We start from the raw sequence: 25,527 nt of genomic DNA on the forward strand, positions 1-25,527 counted from the left end.
CCATCAAATAAATTGTCGTTTAAAGAGCGAAACTCAGCCTTTTTGAGAAGAATAAAAATTCATTGAAATTAGCCGATACTTTTTCTAGCTTTTTTTCCATCATCATAATGTGTATTGTCATATTCTTTGCTCGCATACTATTGTTATTAGTCCATTCCAACTGAAAGAGATAAAAGAGAAGCTTTGTCGGTGGACTTGATACTGATTGAACGAATAGGACAACATGGGATTTGAGGATTCTCGGTTCTATTTTACTGAAATAGTAATGGCTGGGCAATTTTCAGGCACGACCTGGAAAAAGCGGCAATCGAACGACCGGTATGTTGCTAGTTGAAAAATAAAAAAAGGACAATACAAAGAAAAGGAAAAAAAAATAGAGTCAGTGTTACGTTAGTTGGAAGGCGAGAGAGTGCAGTAAAATGGCCCCTGGAGAGATTATTCGTTTACATTCACGCGCATCGTTGAGTGTTACGCGGTTTCCAACGTAAACGGGCTAACACATTGATTGACAATTTGCATAGACAAATAAGTTGGTTCTGATGAGGTGCGAGTGTATGTTTACGCAGCAGTCGAATAATTGTTTTTACTGAACAATTGAAAGGTCCTTTCTCTTGCCAGTATTATGTTCATCCTATTTTCTCTTTTAGGATTTATATTCAGCTTTTAATTGAATAGAATGAAAGATATATGAAGACTTTGAATGAAAATAATGAAAGTCGTGTAAAAAAAAACAAGCATTTCATCATTCTCGCATCAGCTGTATCAAATTACTCGAGACCGATGAAATTATCATAGGATATAAAAAAATTGAATGATCAGTATGCACAGGCTGACAGATAACGTGATGCATTTCCCGTACTTTAGTGAGATGGAAATCAAGCATCGATTACGGGAGTACGATACGAGGCTTGTACAACAGCATCACATCGTACGATAGTAGTTGCCGGGCGTCACACAATGCGCTAATGCGACATATTGTTCGCAGTTGTAAAAATTGCCCCTCGTTACCGGCTACAATACAAGTCGAGCTTTCATCGCGTCCCTTTCTCAACGACTTTCCTCTATCTGCTGGCATTTCGCTACTCAGTCGACATTTACATCTTAAATAATATACCTCACGTGGTAAACTTCCAAATCTCCCTGCTGCTGAATCAGATGTGGTTCACCATTCAGATCTGCAAATTACTTTTTTTTAATATTTACAATCTATTAAACTATACATTTTCCTTTTTTTCTGTAATACATTTATTTTAAAAAATTTAGAAAAAAATAGATGGTCTGTTGACATGCTATACTATCTTGAATAAAAAAAATTTTTGAATGTATTGTATTACTCATTGGTCGTTTTATTTATTAGAAATAATTTTCATAAATTTTTGTAAAAACTTTAGCCTCTTTGTTTAATATAATTTATTGCATACAACTAGGATTTTTTGAAAATTGTGCCAAAATCTGTGTGTACTCAGGTATCTCGAGTTACAAATTTAGTAAACAAACTATCATTATTCTTTGTTTTTTCATATATTCTATAATTTCCAATGTTTATTCTGTTCTATAAACATAAATAACTTCTTTTAACTTTTGCATAAGCCCTGCAATTTATTACGTTATACCGAAGCCAAGGATATTTAATTCAACGAAACTATGATTTCGAAAAATTCAATACAAATAAGTTTTGAGAATATTTCAACAGTAAACTATAATAATAGAATAACAATAGTTATAATACTTAACATGAAAAAATAAAGTTCACTCATTTGTTCTGAGGCTTATATAATATATCACTACCACCATATCTATAATCTTTTAGTATTTATACGAACATCTGTTTTATTACTTTATGTTATACATCAACACCTAAATTTTTGTATTCCAGTCATTTTTATGGTTAATAAAAACTATTCATTATTTTCTTATCACCAAAATGGGGGATATTATGACACAATATTTCGTGTTAAAAACGAATTAAACAAATTCAATAAGCTTAGGGTTGGAAAAAAATCCTATCTACTATAAAACTCATATATGAAATTAAATTTTCCAACAATTTTCAGTTATAAATAAATTTTATTTGGTAAAATTTATCAAACTATAATCTATTCATATTTACAATAGAGGACGCCTAAATATAATTCATAAAAAAGCTTGTAGAGGTTTTTTATGTTTTTAATCAATTTTTCAAAACAGAAAAAAAATAAATTTTAATATGTATTTCAAGCATCAAATAATGCAATTTTATTACGAATTTAATGTTAATTAAAAAATGCAATATTGTCAAATTTGTCTATTTATTGACTCCTGAAAGCGATGATATGCCACTGAGATACATTGACGACTTGTATACGTTGAGTATTACGATAGCCCCATGGAATTCGATTAATCGAGAAACGAGGCTCTTGGCCTAGAAACCACCAACAACATTCGCGGTATAGGATTCTCCTGGGAGTTTAGGATAAGGGTTACATTATAATACACATATACATATTGAACATCTTCTATACGGATACTTCATGAAATCTCTTGTGACTCGACCCCTATAACAACTATTACCACATTGCTCAACTTATCACAAAAAATTCCTTTTCCAATAATATAACTTTTTTTAAACGTGCTACTGATTCTATGTTTAAAGACCTACTTCACCATTCCTCTTTTATCACCCATTTCTATTCAACTTTATTCGAGGAGAGTAATTTTTAATAACTCGTAAAATTGATTTAAAACGAATATTTTTAGAAAATGTAAGATTGATATAAAAATTTGCTTCAACGCAATATTGATTTAACAAATGAAAATCATATTACGGGTTTTTTCAGCTTACGTTCTCATATTAACACAATCAAAAAAAATAAAAATTCAATGATAAAATACTTTTTTGATCAATTGTAAAAAAAGTCTTTTTTTAGTTCCATAAAACGTTGATTAAAACAATTATTCAATTATTTATTTCTGTTTTATTATTAATTATTATTATTATTTCTTATTAAACCAAAACTAAAAAATTAATATTAAAGTAAATAGAAATCCCTTTTTATTGATAGACGTTCTTTTTTAAAGTATAGATTGGATTTTTATAAGCAACAGAAACTATCTCATAAAATTTCAATTATTGTACTACGATTATTTGCTTATGTATTATCAACGTTTCAAATTAAAATAAGTTTTTTACTTTAACAGCTAATAACATAGTTGCACAAAAAGTTTGTGCGAGGATAAAAAAAATCAATCTAAATCGAAAAATATGGATTTTAAAATCCTAGTTTTAAATTTAATCCAATCGTTCTTTTCAACTCCACGAAAGCTTTTAAAGATAATCAAAATTATTTTATGTTTCATTAATATTTCACATACTGTTAGTAAGTAAAAAAAATAACGAATAAATAAAAGTGAAACAAAAAAGTTTGAGTTTAAAAATTTAAATATTTATGATCTACATACATACATCCTATCGATGTAAAATCTTTCCGAATTTCCATTTTTTTTAAACTTCTATTTTGTAAAATATAAAATTCAACGTTTGATTTTTTATTCGGAATAAATTTTAATCTTCAATCCAGTTGATGAAATTTAATAGAATTAATTCTACACGACATTAATTATATATAAAAAAAGACAAAGAATAATTGGAAACATTGAACTGGTTTTCAATTTGAAGCACTGTGATAGCTCCATGGATAGAGAGAACAATTACACTGATAGAAGATCTAATTTTATATGAATAAATTCATTGGTTTAATGGTAACAATTATAATATCCTACGGAATCTAAATTCATTCATAGCTTAAAAGTCTTTTCAAATACTTTCAATTACTATCAGCTTTCAGACATTTGACATGATTTACTCACTCTATCACTGATAATTTGATCATATTCAATGGTATGCAAATCATTTTACTGTTTTATCGCAGCTATAAAAATATATTTTTCGAACATATTTTTATTTGGGTCTATAAAAGGTTTGAAGAAAAGAAGTTGGAATTCTAACTATAAATATTGAATAAATTGTTCGTTGTTTTTTTTTTCTTGAAGGGTTATAAAAAACTAGAAGAAAAATATAGGTTTTTACCAGCAACATAAATACTATAAAATACTACTATTGATCACTGCAATTGTTTTACTACTCAAAGGGTTATTTTTTGCAAACAGTTTATACATCAAAATAAGTTAGTCTTGTAACTTCTAATTTGATGGAAATTTTTGGAATAAAAAAGTTATTAATATTTCGAGCCTAATAAATTAATCATATCGGAATAAGAATACATTAATTTGTATTTTGTTTGTTATTGATATTTTTCCTGTGATTACTTGAGTATTGTTTTTCCAATCGTTTTCCAATTAATTCGACAACTCCTTTATGAAATATTGAACAAGTACGAGTAGTACTCGTGTGCTAAAGAGTATGAAGCCTATGAATCCAAATTCAAAGGTTCTAGTTCAATTAAAATCAAAATCTACAGGTTTCGATAATCAGCAAAAGTTTTGGTAGACAGATAAATGAACGACTAAGTAATTTATGAAGGGTTTCACTAAACAATGATAGAAAAATTTTTTCGAATAATTTGAAAAGACTTAGAGATTCATGCAGCACAAGGAATGGAGGATAAGTTTGGAAAAAATATAAGTTGAAATTGATGTAATTTTAAAAAAGTATTGAGTTAAAGAATTAATTAACAATGTATTGCTTGGTTTATTTTTCCAAAAGAAAATTTTTTTAATTTTTAACATATTTATACTAAGCTTCGCCAGGAAAAGCATCGTAAATAGTAAAGTTACTTTTTATGATAACATAAAATTCAAATAATTTTGTACTTGTTGCCTTGGCCTCAAAGTAATTTTCTTTTAATTGACAAAAGGATAAAAAAATATGCACAAGTTAATACATGCATTATAAAATTTAAATAATTATCCTTTAAAAAACCTTTTATTTTTGATATATCAAGTTTATGTACCTATCTCGTCAATTAAGAAAGCATGGAAAATATGGACGTAAAGTCATTACAAGTAAATGTTGGAAAATATAAAAAAAAAAAATTGCTTAACAGGTTAATAGAAAAAAAAACATTTTGAAACAAAGTTAAATAAAACGATCGACATAAATACGAAAATAGTATTACATTTTTCAAAACAATAAAAAATCAATAACCATTTATTAATCATTAGAGTCCAATATCTGTTCAAGTTCCTCTCTGCTATCCCAGTTAATCTTAACACTCAATGTATCTCTAAACTTAAACAATTCCTTCAAGCCTAAAAATCAATAAACAATTCTTCTTTTCAAAGCCCATCGCAATCACGTGTCTTTGTGACTGGCAAAAAAACACCATGTTTTTCCCTCGAGACATAAATGAGGCGATTTTTTTTCTAATTACCAAGCTAATGATGCCTTAGAATTGATTGAAAAGAAGGCAATTAGAGTGATGAATTGGCTGGGCCAGTAACATCTTTTCGAGTTAAAAAAACAAAAAATTGAACTGGACAACGTCACCTCTGCAATCGAATGGTTCGGCGAGTTTTTCGGTGCGACGCTCAAATTTACATGAATTGAATCGAGCGTAGCCGACAGCGAGACAAAATAACCAGGACTCTATATATCTACATATAAACCCAGGGATTTTATCGTTCTTCGTCTCTCATCCGCTTGGATGTCGCACTCTCACGAACTCGCACAGTTATATATATATTTCGTGCATCGTCGCATTCACAGATAGTCGATGCGGAAGAAGAGTTAATTGTTGAGTTTTTCCATTTTTTCTTTTTCATTGTGTTTATCACCATCAAAACATTTATGTATCAATTATGACAATTAAAACGAATAATAATAGCTTCATATGACAGAAATTAAAATTTATATTCGATTCGAATATATAAATCCATGCAAATACATTATTTGCAGGATACGTTTCTACGATTTTGCCCAAGGATATATGCGAAAAAATGATATATAAAAAATTCACGGAAATTGAACGTCATAGTATCATAGCATCTGCCACAAACATTTACCTCTCTCTTTCTTTCAAAAAAAATTTTTTTCATTCTCGTTGTAAATACATCTTGAACCTGTAGATCCTACCGGAAACTACAAAAAGATCGGAAGAAATAAACTCGAGGTTACTGTAGGTATTCTGAATCCAAAGAAATTTTAGAGAGAAAATGAAGAAGAATAACATATACTGTACGCTGCTGAGTTGCATGCCTCAAATATTGAAAATTGTTGAGATATGAAAATAAAACCGAAAACTCTCTTTTTATCACCGGTAATGAAAAACATAAAAAACATATATATAAGTTTTACCATTTTTTTTACAGCATATTACTGTTTCAATCATGACCTATAAAAATGATTTTCATGCTTGAGGATATATATTCCAAACTGAAAGGGTCAGTTGCAATACTTGACCTTTCGTGATGATAATGCTTCTCTGAGAGAGTCAAGTGCAACTACCCGGGTCGAAAATTTTAATCCAATATCAACTTAGAAATACTCCAATAAAAATCTGCTTATAAACAAACGATATTATCTTGTGTTGTTAATAAAAAGGTCGTTTGTAAAATGAAATTCTCTCATAATAATACTATACATAACAATAACATAATGTGTCTCTATATCCTCAACTAATATATAAACGACATAGTTGTTGAAGCAAAATGACAGATTTAAGTTAGTAACATCAAAACAACGAAGCTTGGGCTTTGCGTGGAATTTGCCACTTCGCGTTTTGACGTCAAACCGTAGCCTCATGGGGTAAATTCACACAAAATCACAACAGTAGTGTGCATTTACACACATTCAACAGAGACACGACTGGTACGTCCGATGTCAACCCCACAGCTATGGACCTCCAGAGTGCCGGGCGCGCCTAGTAAATTATGTAGGTAAAGCTTCATCTCCCGCTCGACAAATTCAAATCCGCGGATTTAACCTCGTGGCCAAAGGATTATGAGATGTATCTATGGTGCACCAACACGCGGTGGTATCTAAATAATGTCTAACCATTCTGTAGTCGCTTAATACATCCAACGAACCTTTCATCAAAACTTTTTGATCACTTTAATAATTTAATTTACTCAAAACCTACTATTTTACGTAATAATCCTACACCTTAACCAAGTCAATTTATTTTTCATCATTTCATTAAACTTCCATTATTACAATTTAAGTGTATGGTTCTAAAAAAGATCTAATTGTGTTGAACGTTCTTGTGGCTGAATTTTCAAGGAAAACCACATGTTTCTAAACCAACCACTGGTTGTGACCATGTCAGAGCAACCTTCAAAACAATATTCTGAAGAAAATTAACATACTCACTACATGCATTTGATTGCTGTGGTTGACCAGTCTCTATCATGGTTATAAGACAAAGTTAACGACGATGGTCATAAGAGAAGCCAAATATATACTGACAAAGTTAGATATACTTAATCTACTAGTCATATGCGAACAGAGAAATGCTCACAGGGGAATTACAGAGCAATAATGCTACATCAATGATTGAAAGCTACGAGACACTGAAGCCAACATTGACTATTCTAACACGCTTAGTGATTCCGTTTGTAACTCTCTGTGTATACTACATAGTCCATGCGGTGATTCACTAATTCCAGATGGTACTCGAGCTGTAGATATATCTATCAAAACTTGTTAGATTCCGGGAACACTTGATGATGAATAGAAGCTCCAACAATTTACTCCTGATCCAAAATTTTCCTTATTATAATCATTCATTTCTCTTCTTTTAAATAATTCATCGTGCTAATTAGAGAACGTATTCAATAATAAAAAAACAAATTTATTTTATGGAATTTTCACTAAAAAATTGATCATGAATTATAAAATTAACAAATCTTATGATCATTTTTTTTAAAAGTATTTTGGGATTTTGTCGTAAAAAAATTATTTTAACATGAATTGGGTAGACTGTGGGTCTAGAATCAACATTTCAATTTATTGTTTCTATTCTTTGTCATGTAATATTTATTATAAAAATTTTATTGAATTCGTTGTATACTAAACTCTTGAAGCATAAAAAAATATTTAAGCTTTAAAATCCAATGTTAAAGAGTAATTATTTTTTGAATTATCAAACATAGTGATTGTCTAGAATCCAATTGTGAATTTTTGAAAGACAATATTTTGTGAGATTTAACAATGAAACGATTTTCAACTGTGTAATTTTAACAGTGAATTATTAGTTGAAAGCTTTTATTTTACAAAAAATATTGAATACTTTATGGAGCATCGAGAATATTTTCCAAATATAAATATTTAAATCCTTTGTTTCTATGTTTTTGAATGAAAAAAATTAATACAATATTTTTTTTTTCATAGAAGCTTTGTTTATCTTTTTCGATTCAATGGCAATGAATCATACAAGTGATGTTCAATGACTTTTTTACCATTTTCAAATGCAGAAGTAAAATGCCAAAGTCAATAGAACAATGACTATTTTTTTTAATTTTCCCCAGTTTATGGCTGGACTGAGTAAACGTACATTTCGTATACATGTTTATATTATTGAACTGCAACAATACTATTCGATGTTGAAGAAGTTTCTTTATTAGAAAAATTGTCAATGGGTTTCAAATGATTATCGTGTAGACTTTTTTTTTGAAAAAATTAAAGTTAAAAGAGAATTTTTTGCTCATAGAGATTATAATTGATTTCTAAATTTATAGATCAAAATAAATATTTAAATTCAGTGCATTAAAAAGAAACCTACATGAAATCTAACAAATAGCTTTATTTCTCTTTATATCTAATAACGAAGTCATAAAAGTGATATCGCATGTTTTTTTTAAACGATAATTTTTATTATCAAATCGAATCAAAGAATCAAAACATGAACCCTTTGAAGAAAGTTTTGTAGTTGAATATTTCAAAAACTTTAATATTTAAAATACAAAAAATGTCACTTTTACCAACTAAATGCGATTAAAAGCTATCAACAAAATTCAAGTGACCTTTGAGGTCATTTTCTTATAACTTTAGTTCAGAGTTGTAGGTCGTATCTAAAATGAGCAAAGTGTGGTACTTGTTATTCCATATGGAATGAGATAATCTCTAGTTCTGCATTGAGTTAGGTTTCCACTTGTACGTATTCTAACGCAGACGCACTAATATTCAGATGAGTATCTCCCTGAATAACAGAAATGTGGCATGCTGGTGAGTATAATCCTTTAGTCGGGATCTACATCAAAGTCGAGTCTATCGTATAACATATTCTCTATGAACATCATAGTACCGAGTCGGACACGGCAATATCGTCTGACGCACTTTTCGAGGAGTGGAGAGCAGTGCTCTCTGGTCATGATGGTATATTGCTGGGCATATCCTGGACAAATTCATCCAAAAGGATGTATATGGCGTAGAGGAATGAAAATATATATTTCGTGAGGGTGAATGAGTACGGAAAATTGTGCGATTCCTCACAGTATAAAGTGGGTTGATTATATTCCCATGGTAAATTAATCAAGCAGAGGGCAATGGAATTTTCGAGTTGCTAGGAATATTGGCATTGGTCACGTTGTTCCCTCCAGTTCCAAAAGCAATTTACTTGACCAAAGTAATTATATTAAATATTACAACACAAACAAAGCAACTTTATTAAAGTATAAGTAAACTAATTATAAAATCGAGCAATATTGTTTTTTACTTTAATTACAGTATCACTCAATTCTTTTCTCATTTAACGTGTAAAATAAACCTCTTTTGTGTATGAATAAAATGACGAAAATAGGTACACAGAGAGAAGAGAGCAAGAGATTATAAATGCTCCGTCGAGAACGAGATCCACAGCTTAAAAGGTAATTATATCGCGGTTAGAAGGCGCAAGGCTTGCATGTACATTTGTATCTATTAGGCAACGAGGTCGGGACACGGTAACAATAAGGTCTCCCACATCTCTGGGACAGATCGCATTAATCACCCCTCAAAGAATCTCATGTCATGGAAAATTGTTGGGGTTAGTCTCTAAAGAATGTCGATCTATTTTTATTCTTTCACTTGAAATGTAATACGATTTTCGTGCATAAGACCTAGAGTATTTTATGTACTTCATGTCTTTATAGAAACGATATGTACGCACGACCTTCTATCGATCTATCATTCGCTGTATTACACTTTAAGCATGTATATCAACTAATTCAAATCAATAATAAATAAATGTACCTCCGGAAACCTCTAAAGAGATAGATGGATAAATGTATAAATGGAGTTGATATTTTTTATTCAGTACCTATAAGAGAATACGCTGACTTGCTTACATGGATCAATGAGGATTGAAGGCAGACGATTAACGACCTGTCCACCAATCTCTACTCAGCTGTACACCACTGCAGCCATAAAACAGTGAGAAAAATTTATAGAATGGTCTTATCGTTATACTGGTATCATTGTTATTATTATTATTATTATTATTGTTGTTGTTGTTATTGTAGGTATCAATGTATATCAAATAGCTGGGAACATTGCATGATCAAATCACATTTCACGGGTTATTTTTTTATTTATGATTACCATCAGTCATTTGTGGTAATGTGTATAATAATCACCCACTAGCGATATAATAAATAACATTTAATAACAATTATTAGGAGATATTAGAGCATAACAAATCGGCTGAGTCAAATAATTGAAAAGTGAAAAAAAAGGAGATATTTCATGGTGAACGGTCGTGATCAATTGCATAGTTTAGATTGAATATTGGTCAGGAATTTTTTTTAACACAAATTTTTGTTTGGATTCAATAGTTTTTTAGTTTTTCGAGAGAAAATAGTTAGTTGAAATGATCAATTTCACAAGTGAAAAATTGTTCAGCAAGTCGTGAAATGTTAAAATATCAACTAATTTCAACTGTCATGCATTAATTGTTTTATTTGTATAAATATTCTTATTTTGATGGTCTGTCATAAACAATAATTATTTAAAATTAGATCAAAAAATGGTTTTATAATTTTATCCTAACTTTTATTATTTTACGTTAAATAAAATTTAAAAAATTGTATCAATTTAACTGTCAATATATTCATTATTATTTTATATTAATAAATAACATTATTGTAATTATTATGATTTTTTATAATGATGATTTAATTTATTGAATAGTTAATTTTTTTGTATATAATACAGATGCGACCGTTAATAATTTACTAGAGAGTTGCGTTAGTAATAAGATAAATTATCTGCAAAAAAATATCATGAAACGAATAGGAAATTAGATAGAGGCCAACCTCTAAAGAGTGATAAGCAAAATTATGAATCACTCATGCTAAAAAGAGTGTAAATAACACTGCACATAAGCTTTATAAATCATTGAAGTAACTTTTAAAACTTAAAAATGACTATAAGAATTGTTTATGCTACATGCTAATTTATTTTATTTAATAAAAATAAAATTAAAAGAAAATGTAACAAATGGTCTTTCTCATAATTAAAATTATTGTACAAGTTTAAGTAGTTTGACAATGCTTGAATCCGATGGTATTTTATAGCATCGAGCGAATAATGGGAAATAGTAAATTCTGTAATTGTACGAAAAACAGAGAGTTTGCATACGGTTTTGTAATGCTGTAAGGCGGAACAATTTGTCGCGGGAAAAGCCGTCCGTGTGGATTGAAAACCGTGCTTGGGATTCCCGCGTTTGCCCAGGGTTATCCTTGAGCCTCCAGAAAATTGAGCTTCGCAGCTTATTAAGTTCTGTCGTTCGTTCTCTTGCATCATCCCTTCGTTCACCGCTCACTTTACCTTGGGCTTTCATTTTCCGCAAGAGCGACGTCTGCACTATCTCTCTTATCTTTTTACCATCTCTTTCTGTGTTCTACTTCTCTCTTGACACACCTGCACACCCATCGACAAACTCGCGACATCCACAACGTCAAGGGACATCTACTTATGTATAAAGACGAGTAAGCATTAGCCTGTAAGATGAGGGTAATTTTGAGCTGAATTTAACAACCGAGCCGTAAAGACTCAAGTTGCAATAAGAGGACAAGTGGAATGTATATGAAATATTACAGACTTGGAAATTTCGTATTCCTAACTCTTGATTAACGTTGTAAGATAGCAGTTGCGTTTTTGTTGTTTATGAGTGAAATATACTCTATATAAATAAAGCCTAAAATGTAATGAGGCCTACCTAGTTGAAAATGACTTCAACCAGTATCAACAGATTGTACTTTTATGATCTACTAAAATATTATTTTGTTCAATTTTCATCCCTTATTAATAATTTATATTTTTCTTTTATATTATTCACAGTCCATTTTAATTATTTTACTGTTAGTATAAGAACAGCCTAAACATGCCGCAACTAACTTAAATTCTTCAAAAATTATTGAAGGTTACTATTGAAGGTACTACGGAATAAGATTAGCCAAGTTAAAAATTGACATTAAGTAAATAATAAACCATTTGAAAAATAAACACATGGATAATTTAATATGAATAATTAATTTCCGGTAAAATAAACTGATCTAAGTTTAACACCTTTTAATTTATTCACATCTCAAATGTCAATAAGTAAGTAAAACCATTAACAGAGTTAACACAAAGTTAAAGTCGATAATTGAAAAACAAAATTTCAATGCAGTGTAATTAGCAAGCTTAATTCACATAATTGATCCCTAGTATTGAACACATTATTATTCTATAATATTCTGCCTATCGGATTCCATTATATTTCTATTAAGTAATTTTTTATCTAAAACCATAGTTGATTAATTTTTGTAAATTATTTTTTTATATTCTTTTAATATACAACACATTTTAAATTTTTTCTACATCAGACCAATCCTACTTTTGAAGTATTTCTCGTCACAAAGATGTAATTTTTTTTACTCAGGTTATTTGTTTATTTTCAATGTAACTGCATTTAACTGAAGTGTTTAAGGGCATCGTATTTTTCTATCTAGAAAGTATTGAAGGTAAGATAGCTTGATGATGTTGGATTACTCGAGAAGCAAAGGTCATGTTTGCAATAATCAATGAGAAAGAGGATTACACGGAAAACTTAACACACTAGGATCATCATGCATGCATCATCGTGATATAGAATGCGTAATCTTGGTACACTGTGAGACAGGTTGGCACTACGCAACAGACAGTGGCATTAGGCAAACGCGTTCGAAGGTTTAGGAAAGCTGAAGCGACTCCTTTGTCCAAATGCAGATGAACGGGAGTTTGTCCGATGAAGCGCTCATCATTGGCATACGTTCGATGCTTTAATGACTATTGTTGTCTATCGAGGATCATCCCTGAAAGCTTGGACCTGATCCAAATTGTCCAAGCGTGCAACCCTGAAACTCCAACCGGAACACGTTTCACCCTTCAACTATCTCACTCTGTATGTCCGTTAGAAGCTCTCAAGTTTCAAATCGTAACAGCTCCATTTATCTCTATCTAGATTAGACAGACCAAGTGAACTGGCTTATTTTACTCCTTTGTTTTGTGTTAATTGAAAACGTCGGAATAAAAGTTGAATCAAAATCCGCTCAAGAAAATAAGACTCCTCGGGCAAAATGGACTACAAAGAAAATGAAATATTTATTTTATGCAGACTGATGCTAAGTTCAAAATTTTTCATTTGATCAATTGAAATTTTTTTCTACATTTTGAAATTCTCTATTCTCAAAATAGTTTGGCATCCAGTGGTTGTCAAAGTAGTCATTATTTTTTTTTATTTAACCTAATCTGTAGGGACACATAGAATGAAATATGTAAAGAATTAGTATCAACCTTCTCTCCAGGAAAACGGAATTAAAATTGTTAATTTTTTACAAATATTTCATAAACCTCATTTCGTTTAAGTATCCTGTTTATTCAAACTCTTTAAATTTTTTAAGGGTCAATTAATTTTTAAAATATTGGCGTCATAAAATGAAATTGTTTCTTTAAAAGTTATTTACTAATTCATGTTTAAGCACATGCTAATTTCAGTTAATTTAATGTTTTTTTTTTTTTAACAGACTGATTGTATCACTTAAAACTACCATTCATTCAATTCAAATTCAAAAGAAATAATAAATTTTTTTCAAACAAAATTACAAGAATCTAATGTTGAATACCCGAGCTTATTATTTCACATTATTTATCTCTTTAGGTAAAAATTAATCACAACATCTTTGCACATAGAAGCTCGGGATAAAAGGGGTTATGTACGGAATTTCGAAAGACCAAAAACGTGCTCAGTGTACCCGCAAAGCCATACATAACACCCTGTAGGTCGACGCAAACGTTTGTTCCGATATACCTTGTGCAAAGCGTGAAGGGATCAAGCTCTTCGGATTAGCTACGAAAGCCTCAAAACGTGGCCGGCTTCGCGCGATGTCGGTCGGCTTTTCTCGCGTGTGGCCCTTTGAAGCGTATTTTACTCTGCATATTTAAAGTACCTCTCCATTCGTCGTACTCTGTACTCAACATTCTATCTACCTACCTAGTAGTTGTAGTCGCTTTCGTATCGGTATAGTATCTCTCACGTAAAACGCAACGTACTGCAAGCGTCGGCGCAGACGGTAGTCGTCCAATTTGAATTTTAGATTCTGTAGGATTCACTGCCGTAAGCGGATATTCGGATATCCGTCGGTCTTGATATTTCGCGAAAGGATCACTTGGAGATTCGAGGGAATGGATCAAACTGCCCATCACAAATATACATATACCCCAAGCTATCTCCAACGTATCAGTTTACCGTTTATCTTATGATGGTCAGCATTCACGATTTAATGATCTCTAGTCAACTTAGATCCTAGAAAACAACTCATTTCTTTAAGGTTCCCCTCATTAGTGAAGGATACACTAAGCTATACCATTCAGAAATAGTAATTTAATCCTTTGCTACATAGATCATTATCTACGGATATCATCCCAAGTAGCAATGATTTCCGACCAACCGTAATACTGTAAGGACCTGATTAAATCTTTTTACAATAGATACTCTCATATTATTGGCTCTGATCTAACATATTCGTACATTTTGAGGGATTTTTCAGTGATATCTATACACAATGCATCAATATTTAGCTATTATACATGAAAATAAAAAAAAACGGCTGCACAAGCTAACCTAATGATAATATATTTCATTTAGGATAGCTTCTATTCGGGAAATAAAGAGTGAAAAATTTAATTGAATAATTTTCTCGTTATAATTAAGATGTTATGATTATTAATTGAGTCAAGTTTAATTTTCCGAATTTGAAATCAGTAAAAATGTAACTAGGTCATCTTACAGCTGTATTGAAATATTACTCAGTATATCATCTTATTCTAAAAATAAAAAATCCAAGCTTTACTTACGGTATTATCGATATATTGATATATTTTTTTCTTCAAGATGTAATTTCTGTGGTAAAAAATTGTGTTTACAAATAGATTATGAGATGTATTTATTGATCAATGGATTATCTACTATTTAATACTTTCTAAAATTAAATCAGTGCTATAAATAATTCTCATTAATATCATCAAAAATATTCTTTCAATCAATTATTCAAAATTGTTTAATAATTCTCTGAATTAAATCAATATTCTTATGAACAATGTAAATTTTTGTCTAATTAATTATAATTGATTTTTATTAGAGAAAATTGATCATTATATTAAAATAAAAAGGCTTTGATCTTGCACAAAAAATCATTGTAAGTAGTATCGTCCCGGTTTGATCAGACACTTACTGAGGAAATAGGTTTATGTTAATCAAGATATTCTCAAAGCCGTTTGCTTTCTCAACCTGATCCTTCCATACTAGTTCTCTCTATTACATAATATATGATAACTAATGGTCTCTCCATACAACGTACTAATTGATAAATAATAATTTTCCAAACATTCAAATATGTATTATGTACTGTTACATTATAATAATATCCGATTGTTTATTAGAGCGTTAAAAACGTCTGTTCTTATGTATTTATTCAGTGCCTTTTCAATTGTCAATATTTACATGAACAGATGTTACAATACTTTTAACTAGCTTTGTTATTTCAAAAGGATCAACAACAAAAGAGTTATCAGAATTTCTTTGCAATATTGATGAATGATCAACTATACAGTGTGCATTCGTTTCACTGATCAATCACTAGAAAATTTTCAAACAATTTTTTTTTGTTGTTTTTGATAGATTAGTAGAAAAAAAAGGATGCATTACGCAAATGAGTAAACAGTTGACTGAATTAATTTTAGAAAATAGGAAATTCTAACATTAGATAAAACTTTTTTAAAAATTAAAAATGAGAATTTTTTTTTTTTGCACATGATATTATTATCGAGTGAAAACTAATATAATTTTCAATATTATCAATTGATAGAATCTTTAAAACTTAAAAGATTGGTTTATCATGAATAATTTTTTATAAATATTTTGTTGAGGTAATCAGCTTGTTTAAATATATAACGGATTTGGAATCTGTCATATTATTACTACTGTACACAATTCGATTCAATAATGACCAGATACAACTATTCATGAGCTTATTTCTCCAAAATAAAAAAAACAAAACATGTTAAATAAGTATAATTGAATGAATAACAGATGATTAATTCTCTGCTGTTATCATTACTGATTATTTTAGAACATAAAAGTTTATGGAAACTTTTATATTAAATTTCGGGCCTCTATTTATTTAAAATAAAAAAAGATAATATAAAAAAATTTTATATTTAATAAAAATTAAAAGATTCGATTTTTCATTTTTATTCGTTGTTTTGTTGCATAAAATTAAGATTAATTGAAGTTTAATTCGATATCTTGAGCGTAAAATGCTTTCAAAGATTTTTTCAAAAATATTTTTCACTTAACAAAAAAATTCTTATTTAATTACTAGGATAATCTCAATTTATAACTTATATCCTTTTGTTAACTAATTAATCACCACAATACTATTTTTACCACAATTTTAACTTACCAAGTACTCTCTAGTACTTTAATATATAATTAATAATCGCTGATTAATTATTACTCAATAATTCACACTTCTATATAAATATTTAAGCGCTTATTCTACAAAAGTGTTAGTACAAGAGAAAGAAGAAGCGGTAAAGCAGCAAGAGTAAAAATTAAAAAAAAAATAAACGATGATAATCTTTTAACTAAGCAAGATTTATTATTAAAAATTCAATCCCTTGAATCATTAATAAATCTTCAAATTTACTCACAGCAAAAAATATATAAATATAAATAGATGAGAAATAGATGATATAAAATAAAATAAAAAATAGTGCAATTTGCATCATCGTACCTTATGCCCGCCGTGCATTTCTGTATTTCTGTAAAGTAAATAGAAAAAAAAAAGGTTAGAGAAAATGTACAACAACATGAAAAATACAATCTTAAAGGTATATAACAGTATAAAGCAAGAATATCGTAATCGCCACGAGATAGAATCAGGTAACAAGTGAAGCAGGATTGTCAAAATAAAAAAAAGTGTGAGAGAAAGAGAGAATTGAGCGTAATATAGTGATAGAAAGAAAAAGAATTGAAGAGCAAGACTAATATTATAGAGTTTTCAACGTCAAGAGTCACGGAAAGTTGCTCAAGCGTGATAGTCTCCCAATAGCACGAGCTGTGGAATCGTTGGATTGTAGAATCGCATGGGACATGCTCGCCTGCGCGTTTTATCGTGAATATTAATATATCGGCCGAACATTCGTGAATCCTCCATACACCATGGAATGGAACAGGATACACAAATATGAATATTCTGTGTTATGTCCACGAAAATCATCTCATCTCTCATCGATTTACTCAACATTTCAACACAAATAAACACTGAATTGGTGATAGTTATATTTTTTTATTTACAATTTTTACGTTTCTCCTTAAAATTACATAACAAATCATCCCTAGTTGGTCATTTGTTCAAGGACTGATGGATTATGAATTGAAATAAAATTCCAGCACTCTTTGTCTATATTTTATCATATTTATTTATTATTGTTATTTGTAAACATTTTTTTGATCAGTATGTGGAATATTTGTCACAATAACTCATGGATTTTTGATGTGTGTGTGTATTTATACAGTGACGTAGGTATTAACTTATAATACAGATATTTATAGATATTTGATACTTGTGGCCTAGGTTTAGTCTAAGTTAAATCCTGCTGCCTAGGTAACTAAAATGATAAATAGAAGGAGGATGAATGTTATTGCCTCTAGATTTGGATGTTTACTAGTTATAAACTACTTATTAAGAGTTTTTTGTATAAATTATTTTATATGTTAAGTTATCTATATCAAGCAACACGACTTTATGAAGGAGAATTTTTTTCAATTAAAATAAAAATAATAAGATTGAGTATTACTTCTATGATGTAATTGTAATTACATATTTAAATTAAAATTACTAGTTATAATACTTTAACGAACATCAAATGGAGACGAATGTTTTAAAAAAAATATATGTTAAAATATAAAAGTATCTGATTCATTCCTGCACTGAAAAAATTTCCTTATAAATATTATTGCAGTGTACAATAATTTCTGATAAATTTATCTCTATAGAAAATATTAAATTAATCCATTAATTGTAAATAATCAAGATGAAATGAGATATTTAAAATTGGAATGAATAAGTGTCAGTTTTATAACCGAGTTTTTTCTTCACCACACTGGATAACGGCATGTAAAATACACAACATTCTTGATACAACTAGTGAATATATTAGTAACTGTGTTGCCCATTGTGTCCTATAAACATCATCTATGTTCTCACAATTTCAACTATTTTACGTTGATGATAAGATTTTAATGTTCAATATCTATATAACACAAGTGCACAATGTTGTACTCTATACCACCAACATAGTGTTCCGATGAAAACCCATTTGAAAGATTATATCTATAAAACAAGATAATATAATATCCATCTACACTTGGGAGAGCTCAACAGAAAGGAATATATTCCAAAACTAAAAATGGACTATTTGAAATTTACAACGATAAAGAATATCAATGATTACTCAGCACAGAAATAAATTATGACAAGAGGTAGTAAGTACCATCAGCTGCCTGTCTGGTTGAGATAACGATAACGAGTCTCAGTGTTGGGAGCCCTGCATCGTTTGTAAGAGAACACACTGGCGGAAAGGACTACCACGGAGTAGTAGTCGGGGACATGGTTGTTGGTTGGAGCTTTAGGGTGAGAAGAGGAAGGTATATGCGATTTAACGGCCAAGGGGATGCTTTCAAGTTATAACCGTAGCATCCGAATCATCCTTTATACCCCTCCCCCCATCTAAATTCTGCATAACTTTCATAGTTGTATGTAGACATTAAACATGTAATTTTGTTGCACACTTGTCATCACTATATTTACCTATGACTCGGTATTAAATTATTGGTTACCTCACTGTTAGAGGATACGCAGAATGAGCTATTGATTATCAATGAGTCAAAGCCTACCCGATAGTAGTCAAGTACTGATGGAAGCATTAAATCATAATGATTATTTGACAGAAGTGCAAGTTGAATAATGAAAAGTGGCAATCTAATAGAGAATCATTGAATGTGAATTCAGGAGAATGGCGGTAAATGAAATGCTAATGATAGAATGTGGTTGGTAGAATAGTTTTGAGGCATGTCATTGTAAGTAGTGATGATTAGTCAAGAGCGAGGATAGAGAGGTACACGGCATACAGACATACTACACTAGCTGTTGCCAATATCTCGGACAGTTCAATTAACCAGTTATTAAGCACCTGCCCCTGCTGATGGTAAGGCTATAGCGTGGATGCTCGACCACCGATCTAATGCATTCATGCACGACTAGTTACAAGACCTCATGCATTCTACAATCAACCAATAATAACGTCATGGACAATTGCTCACTCATAAGACCGTGACAATTGCTTTCTTCATTATTGTTTGTTGATTCATGGGTTGATGTTAAACTTTGGCTTTTATGAGAAGTCACATTGTTGTTTTTTATTCTTTACCATTTTTTTTTTCCGTATGTATGAGTCGGTGTTATATAAGTTTTAAAAGTTTTTCGGAGTTATAAAATAACTTTTTTCATTACAACTTACGGTTTTTTGAAAAATTTACTTCTTTATTTTGTATAATGATTTTCATGGTTCAAAAGCAAATATTTGGTTTTTTAATCAACATACATAGAAGTTAAATTAAGAAATGGCTCGTTTGAGAAATTGGTTATGAATATATATTGATATTATTGTATCCCTTCAACTTTTGAACTTGGCTAATAATTTTTCTCAAAAAATCCAAATTCGATATTTGATTTTTGGAGGACCAAAAAAGTTGATAAAGTAGAAAAAAAATGGAAAAGTATTTATTTGCGTTAAAAGAAGCATTCTATTGATGGGATATGTTCTGATAAGTGGGCTGTCATTGAGTATGGTGGTATTGGAAAAAAGATAAGATAAATAATAAATCAGATTTTGTATCTTCAATCAAAAGTAGAATCACATTACATATGACTTTAAGTGATAAAAAAAAGGTCAGAAATAACAGTAGTAATTAATTAAATAAAAAACTCATTTTTATTTTCATACCAATTGTAGCTTTTATAAAATTAATATTAAGTATTTATTATTCAAGCAAAGGCTACTTTATTTTCATTTCTGAAAAGTTTATTTAGAAACATCCCTAATTAATAAGATTAAAAATTCTTTCGAAGATACCAATTAATGATTTTTTTCTATCAAATAAATTAAATTATTTTGAAATATAATATTAATGTTCAATTGTATAATTAAAATATTCTGTTCTATAAAAAAAAAATTCATTTGAAAGAAGACTTTTCTTTTTATATGTAACGAGTAAAATGAAAAATTGTAACTTCCATGCATTATTTTTTCATCATCTTTTGTTGTGAATATGAGATATTGTTTTTAATAAATGGCAAATAAAAAAAATACCAATAAAAAGAATTTTTCATATAATGTTATTGCAAAAATATATATTTTTATTATGATATTCATTTATTAAACCAATGAGAAAATAAGAAAAATCTTTTAACAACTGATATTAATAATTTACATTCTGCACTGAATATTAAACCGGTTGGTATTCCTACGATGCTCTTAATTAACCCTTGAACAAAAAAAATAATAAAAATAATCAATAAACCAAATAACCGATAGTTATAATCTGCTCGTTGAACATGATATCACATTACGTAAATGAACATGTTTCCGTAAATTTATTTCCAAAATATAGAATGACTTCAACAATGTATCCCAAAATGTATATAATCAATTTCATTAAGTATCAATTATTTACTATTAAATGTGCAATTTTATATTAAATGCAAAAGATTGTATTTTTTTTCGAATAAAATCGTCCAATTATTTCTAATAAAATAGTTATACATCATTTATTTATAAAAATCAACAACCAGATATTTTCACCATCACTTCGATTTCTACTGTAGGAAAAATATTTTTTAATGAATCGGAATTTTAACTCGCAATGCTATTATAAAAAAATTGACGTAAACAACAAAGATGAATTTCAAAACAATAACTATTCTGTTCTATTCTATAGAAAGTAGCAGCCATTATCTTTGTTAATTAATTATTACTATGTGAATACATATTCATTGAAAAAATACTTTTCAATTAAAATCTACCAGTAATAAAACTAATAATATTACATTTCTGATTTTTCCGTACTATTATAAAAACTGTTTTCCACAAAAACTTTTTCTACGTTGTGGGAATACCTCTTGGGAAGTCTACATAAACGATTATAACTTTTTATCGGATACAATTTGATTTGTCAATATTCGAGTTTAAAAATTGAATATAGCCTTCTCAGCCACGACGTACCGCTTGGTTATCTCGTTAATGAGTCGAGCTCAACTTTTCTATCATGAATGCAAATTAACAACGGAGTACAGAAGAGTGATGGAGATACACACTAAGTACAAAAGTGTGAAAAGGATAGAAATAAAATAAAAAGAAAATTTAATCTTCTAAAATGAAGAAATAAGAAATCTGACTAGAAAATTTCAAGTTTTGATACATGGTTTACAGTCCGTAAACCAACTATAGATTTTAACATACCTCGAAGTGTGCTATTTCAAGACACTTTTGTTTTATAATATAATTATTTCATAATAAAAAGAAAATTGAAACAAATAGAAGGGGATAAATTTTTTATTAAAAGATATAAAAAAAGTCTCTGAGTGTATTGTAATTAATTTGCCACAAAAAAGATATATTTAGAGGTAACCGTTTGTATACATCTAAAGTCTTCTCGAGAATTGACTTTAAAATAGAGATAACTGATCATTTAAAAAACTCACTTTGCTGAACAGAGAATAAAATCAAGAGAAAGAAATCAGCTGAAGGATATACCAGTGAGGAGAAATGAGATGAGTATACAGAGAGGAGTATGTGTAGAAAATATAAAAAAAATATAGATGTAGCAGACAAGCATGAAAAGCTTCAGGCGAAAGACGCGCATCACGGGATTTGCAAGTGCACCGTAAGTACGTCAAGCGCAGACTAGCTAGAGGCGACTACGAGAATGTTGCAGATTCGCTCATTGCTTCTCTGCTAACATTTATAACACAACCTCTACTATACATATACTATATGTCTACTGATGCATGTGACCGGGTATGTATAATATTTCTATATACGTTGTGTGTGCATACTCATTGATATACTGCAGCATGTCTATTAAAATTCAAATGAAAAAAAAACCGGTCAAGTGCGCATCGTGGCTTTGAGTATTTATTATAGACCATCGGATTATAAATGTTGAGAAATTTTATTTGCTTTCCGAAGAAGAATATTGTATGTTGAAAACTATATTCTGTAAAAGAAATCAAGTTGCTGCTTGATTTTTAGTACAAATACAAGCAGTGGAAACTTTTGAGATTTTTCGACTTTTAATTTATTGTTATTATTATTCATTTTTTAATTAAAGAATTAAAGATATAATATCAGTTAAACAACTAGACTTTTTTAGTTACTATTAAAAATATTGAGTAACTACAAATTAATTTCTTTCAGTAACATGAAAACACTACATCTCTTTTATGTATACAAAGCCTTTAAAAGCATAATAGTCTAAATAATCTCTATTTAAAACAATGGAGAGTTTAGATTATATCAAGATCATTTGCCATCTTGAACAATGAGAATCTACTGTTGAATAGAAGAACTCACTATTTCATACTTTAGATTTGCTCTGTCTAAGCAATGCAAATTATGTTACAGTCGATGTTTATTTTCAAGTTATAAAAAAATTGACTAGAAGGTATTCCATTGGATTTCAACTGGATAAAAAAAGAACATATAACTGAATAATATACGATAAAAGAAGTCTTCTAATTTTAAAAATACATTTATTTTTAATGAATGTGAGTATTAATAATTACTGTTCGGAATTTTTTCTTAATTATTATTATTATTAAAATAATTATTCATGTTAGCATGTGCTTTTACGGATATAATTTTTAAATTGAGAAGCTTATTGTGTGGAACAGTACTCAATCATCTTTTTTATCCTTATAAAATGGATTGAATATCATTAATTTTATTCTTAACATTTTTTCTGGTTACGCATTAATTTCATCCAAAGTTGAAGGTAATTAAATTAAAATATATATATATGATAAAAGCATTGAAAAAAATTTAGAGTGATCCGAACTCTACTAATCGATAATAAGTCTATAACAGAAAATCATAACTATTGATTTTCGATTACAAGCAGTTTCTAAATTACATAAATTTCTTACTTATCCAAATTTGTTCAAAATTGCAATATATGTTAATTAATTAAAGAAAATAAAAAAGATAAGTTAATATAATTTTCTATTGAATAAAATGTTTAGAATAAGCATTTTTGTATATCACGTTATACTTATAGCACTAATTATATCTTCTCCGTAAGTATGAAACTGTTGAGTTTAACTTCTTCAAAAATATACTTGAAAATAAAATAAATTAAATTAAAAACTTGAAAAGCTCATTGATTTTTTAATATAAAATACGTTAATTTCACTATTTAGGTCAATCACATAATCTGCTAAACTTTCAACATTTCATTAGCCCTCCTCTGTTGTATCATACGAAGCCAAATATGAGTTTGTCGAGTGTTATATTTCTCACAGTTTCAATACTTTAAATAAATGTAATTATATTACCTCTGTTTATTCATATTAAAACTTTGTGAATACTATTTTTTGAATTTATTCATAGTTACTCTTACATATAAAAATGTAAAATGAAACTTAAATATTCAATTTTTTCTATGAATGGTTTCTTTTATTGAAATAAATTGAAACTTTTGATTTAAACTAAATATCTATGAATAATAAATAATCCCACGTTTTAGAGATCAATATTTTTTAATCGTTTATAGGTTAACTTTCCGAGTTAAATTCATACGTTTGCACTTATCGAGCTAAATCAATTATTTGTTTAAAATCGCTTCAATTTAGTGTATAACTGAAACTCTGGTTAACTCAAATAGCGAGTTGTTCAATTAAACAATCAGTATTCTACGTTTGAATAGATAATATATTCAAGGTATTTATTCAGATAAAATATTCAATTTTTAAATATGGATATGTGTCTTTTTTTCTAATGAATAACTATCACTCTATTGTAATCGATTAATTAATATAATTGATCGCAATTGATAAACTATTCATTAGATGTTAAAAATAGACAGCTTAATTCTTCAAGTGAATTTTTTTTTTTTTCATAAAATAGAATATAATTTACTGTAAATAACTGCAATTATAAATGTAAAATACCTATCTTGGAGAAGAGTTTTCTTTTAAAATAAATGTATGAGCATCTTTACAGGATATGTAGATTTTTTTCATATTCATTCATAAGTGGAGAACTATTCAAAATAAAAATTTATTTTTAAAAATTTTATTCACTTATTTTTTTTAGCATATCATAACGTGAAAAATAGAAAAAATAGAAAAGATTATTCAAATTCAATTTTTATTAAGAAAAAATTCAAACAAATATTTTTTAATAACTCTCAAATTTCCCATTGCAGATTCAAGTGTTTAGAAACAATAAATATCAATTATTATAATGTTATAAAATATCATAATCAACATTAATAAACTAGCCACTTTCAAAATTCGTTTATATTAGTAAAATGCTAATAAAACATTTAACTATTAAATTAACGAAATATCAACTCGACGAAAAATGATACAAGTGGAGCAGAATTTATTTTACTCCAGTATCTTTTTCAATACCCAAAAAGGTTATTGTGCGTGAAAAAAAAATGTTGGAGGAAGTTGATAGAAGAAATATCAAGACGAAACCAATATAGCGTAATTATCACGAAATTGGGGGAAATTCAATACTATAGTCAAACGATCACGTGATATTCCGTTTGATCTTGGTCTACAAACATTTACAAACCCATTAAACCACCACTGGAAGCAACTGTAGCTGTTGATTTGATCGATCGATTTGCCACGCGACTTGTCGTCAAAGCTCATCAATTTTGTGGTCCATCAGGCGTTACGTACAGCTCATCCTGTACTCACATTTTAATTTGCATTGGTCACCGAAAATAACAAACGAAA

The 25,527-nt window shown here is 29.0% G+C and overlaps 1 protein-coding gene across 6 annotated transcripts in view; it reads right to left on the reverse strand.

Annotated features, from left to right (window-relative positions):
- Window positions 1–25,527, reverse strand: part of heph (polypyrimidine tract-binding protein 1 heph) — a 174,313-nt gene that overhangs the window by 142,425 nt on the left and 6,361 nt on the right. For all 6 annotated transcript variants that reach the window (XM_035095795.1, XM_035095751.1, XM_035095707.1 and 3 more), the window contains exon 2: window positions 17,230–17,257. In XM_035095795.1, the coding sequence (XP_034951686.1) occupies window positions 17,230–17,257 (28 nt within the window). The remainder of the gene's footprint in view (window positions 1–17,229; window positions 17,258–25,527) is intronic.

The sequence above is a fragment of the Chelonus insularis genome, unplaced genomic scaffold (assembly GCF_013357705.1).
Source record: "Chelonus insularis isolate UGA/USDA-ARS -01 unplaced genomic scaffold, ASM1335770v1 contig_116_pilon, whole genome shotgun sequence".
Taxonomy (NCBI): Eukaryota; Metazoa; Arthropoda; class Insecta; order Hymenoptera; family Braconidae; genus Chelonus; species Chelonus insularis.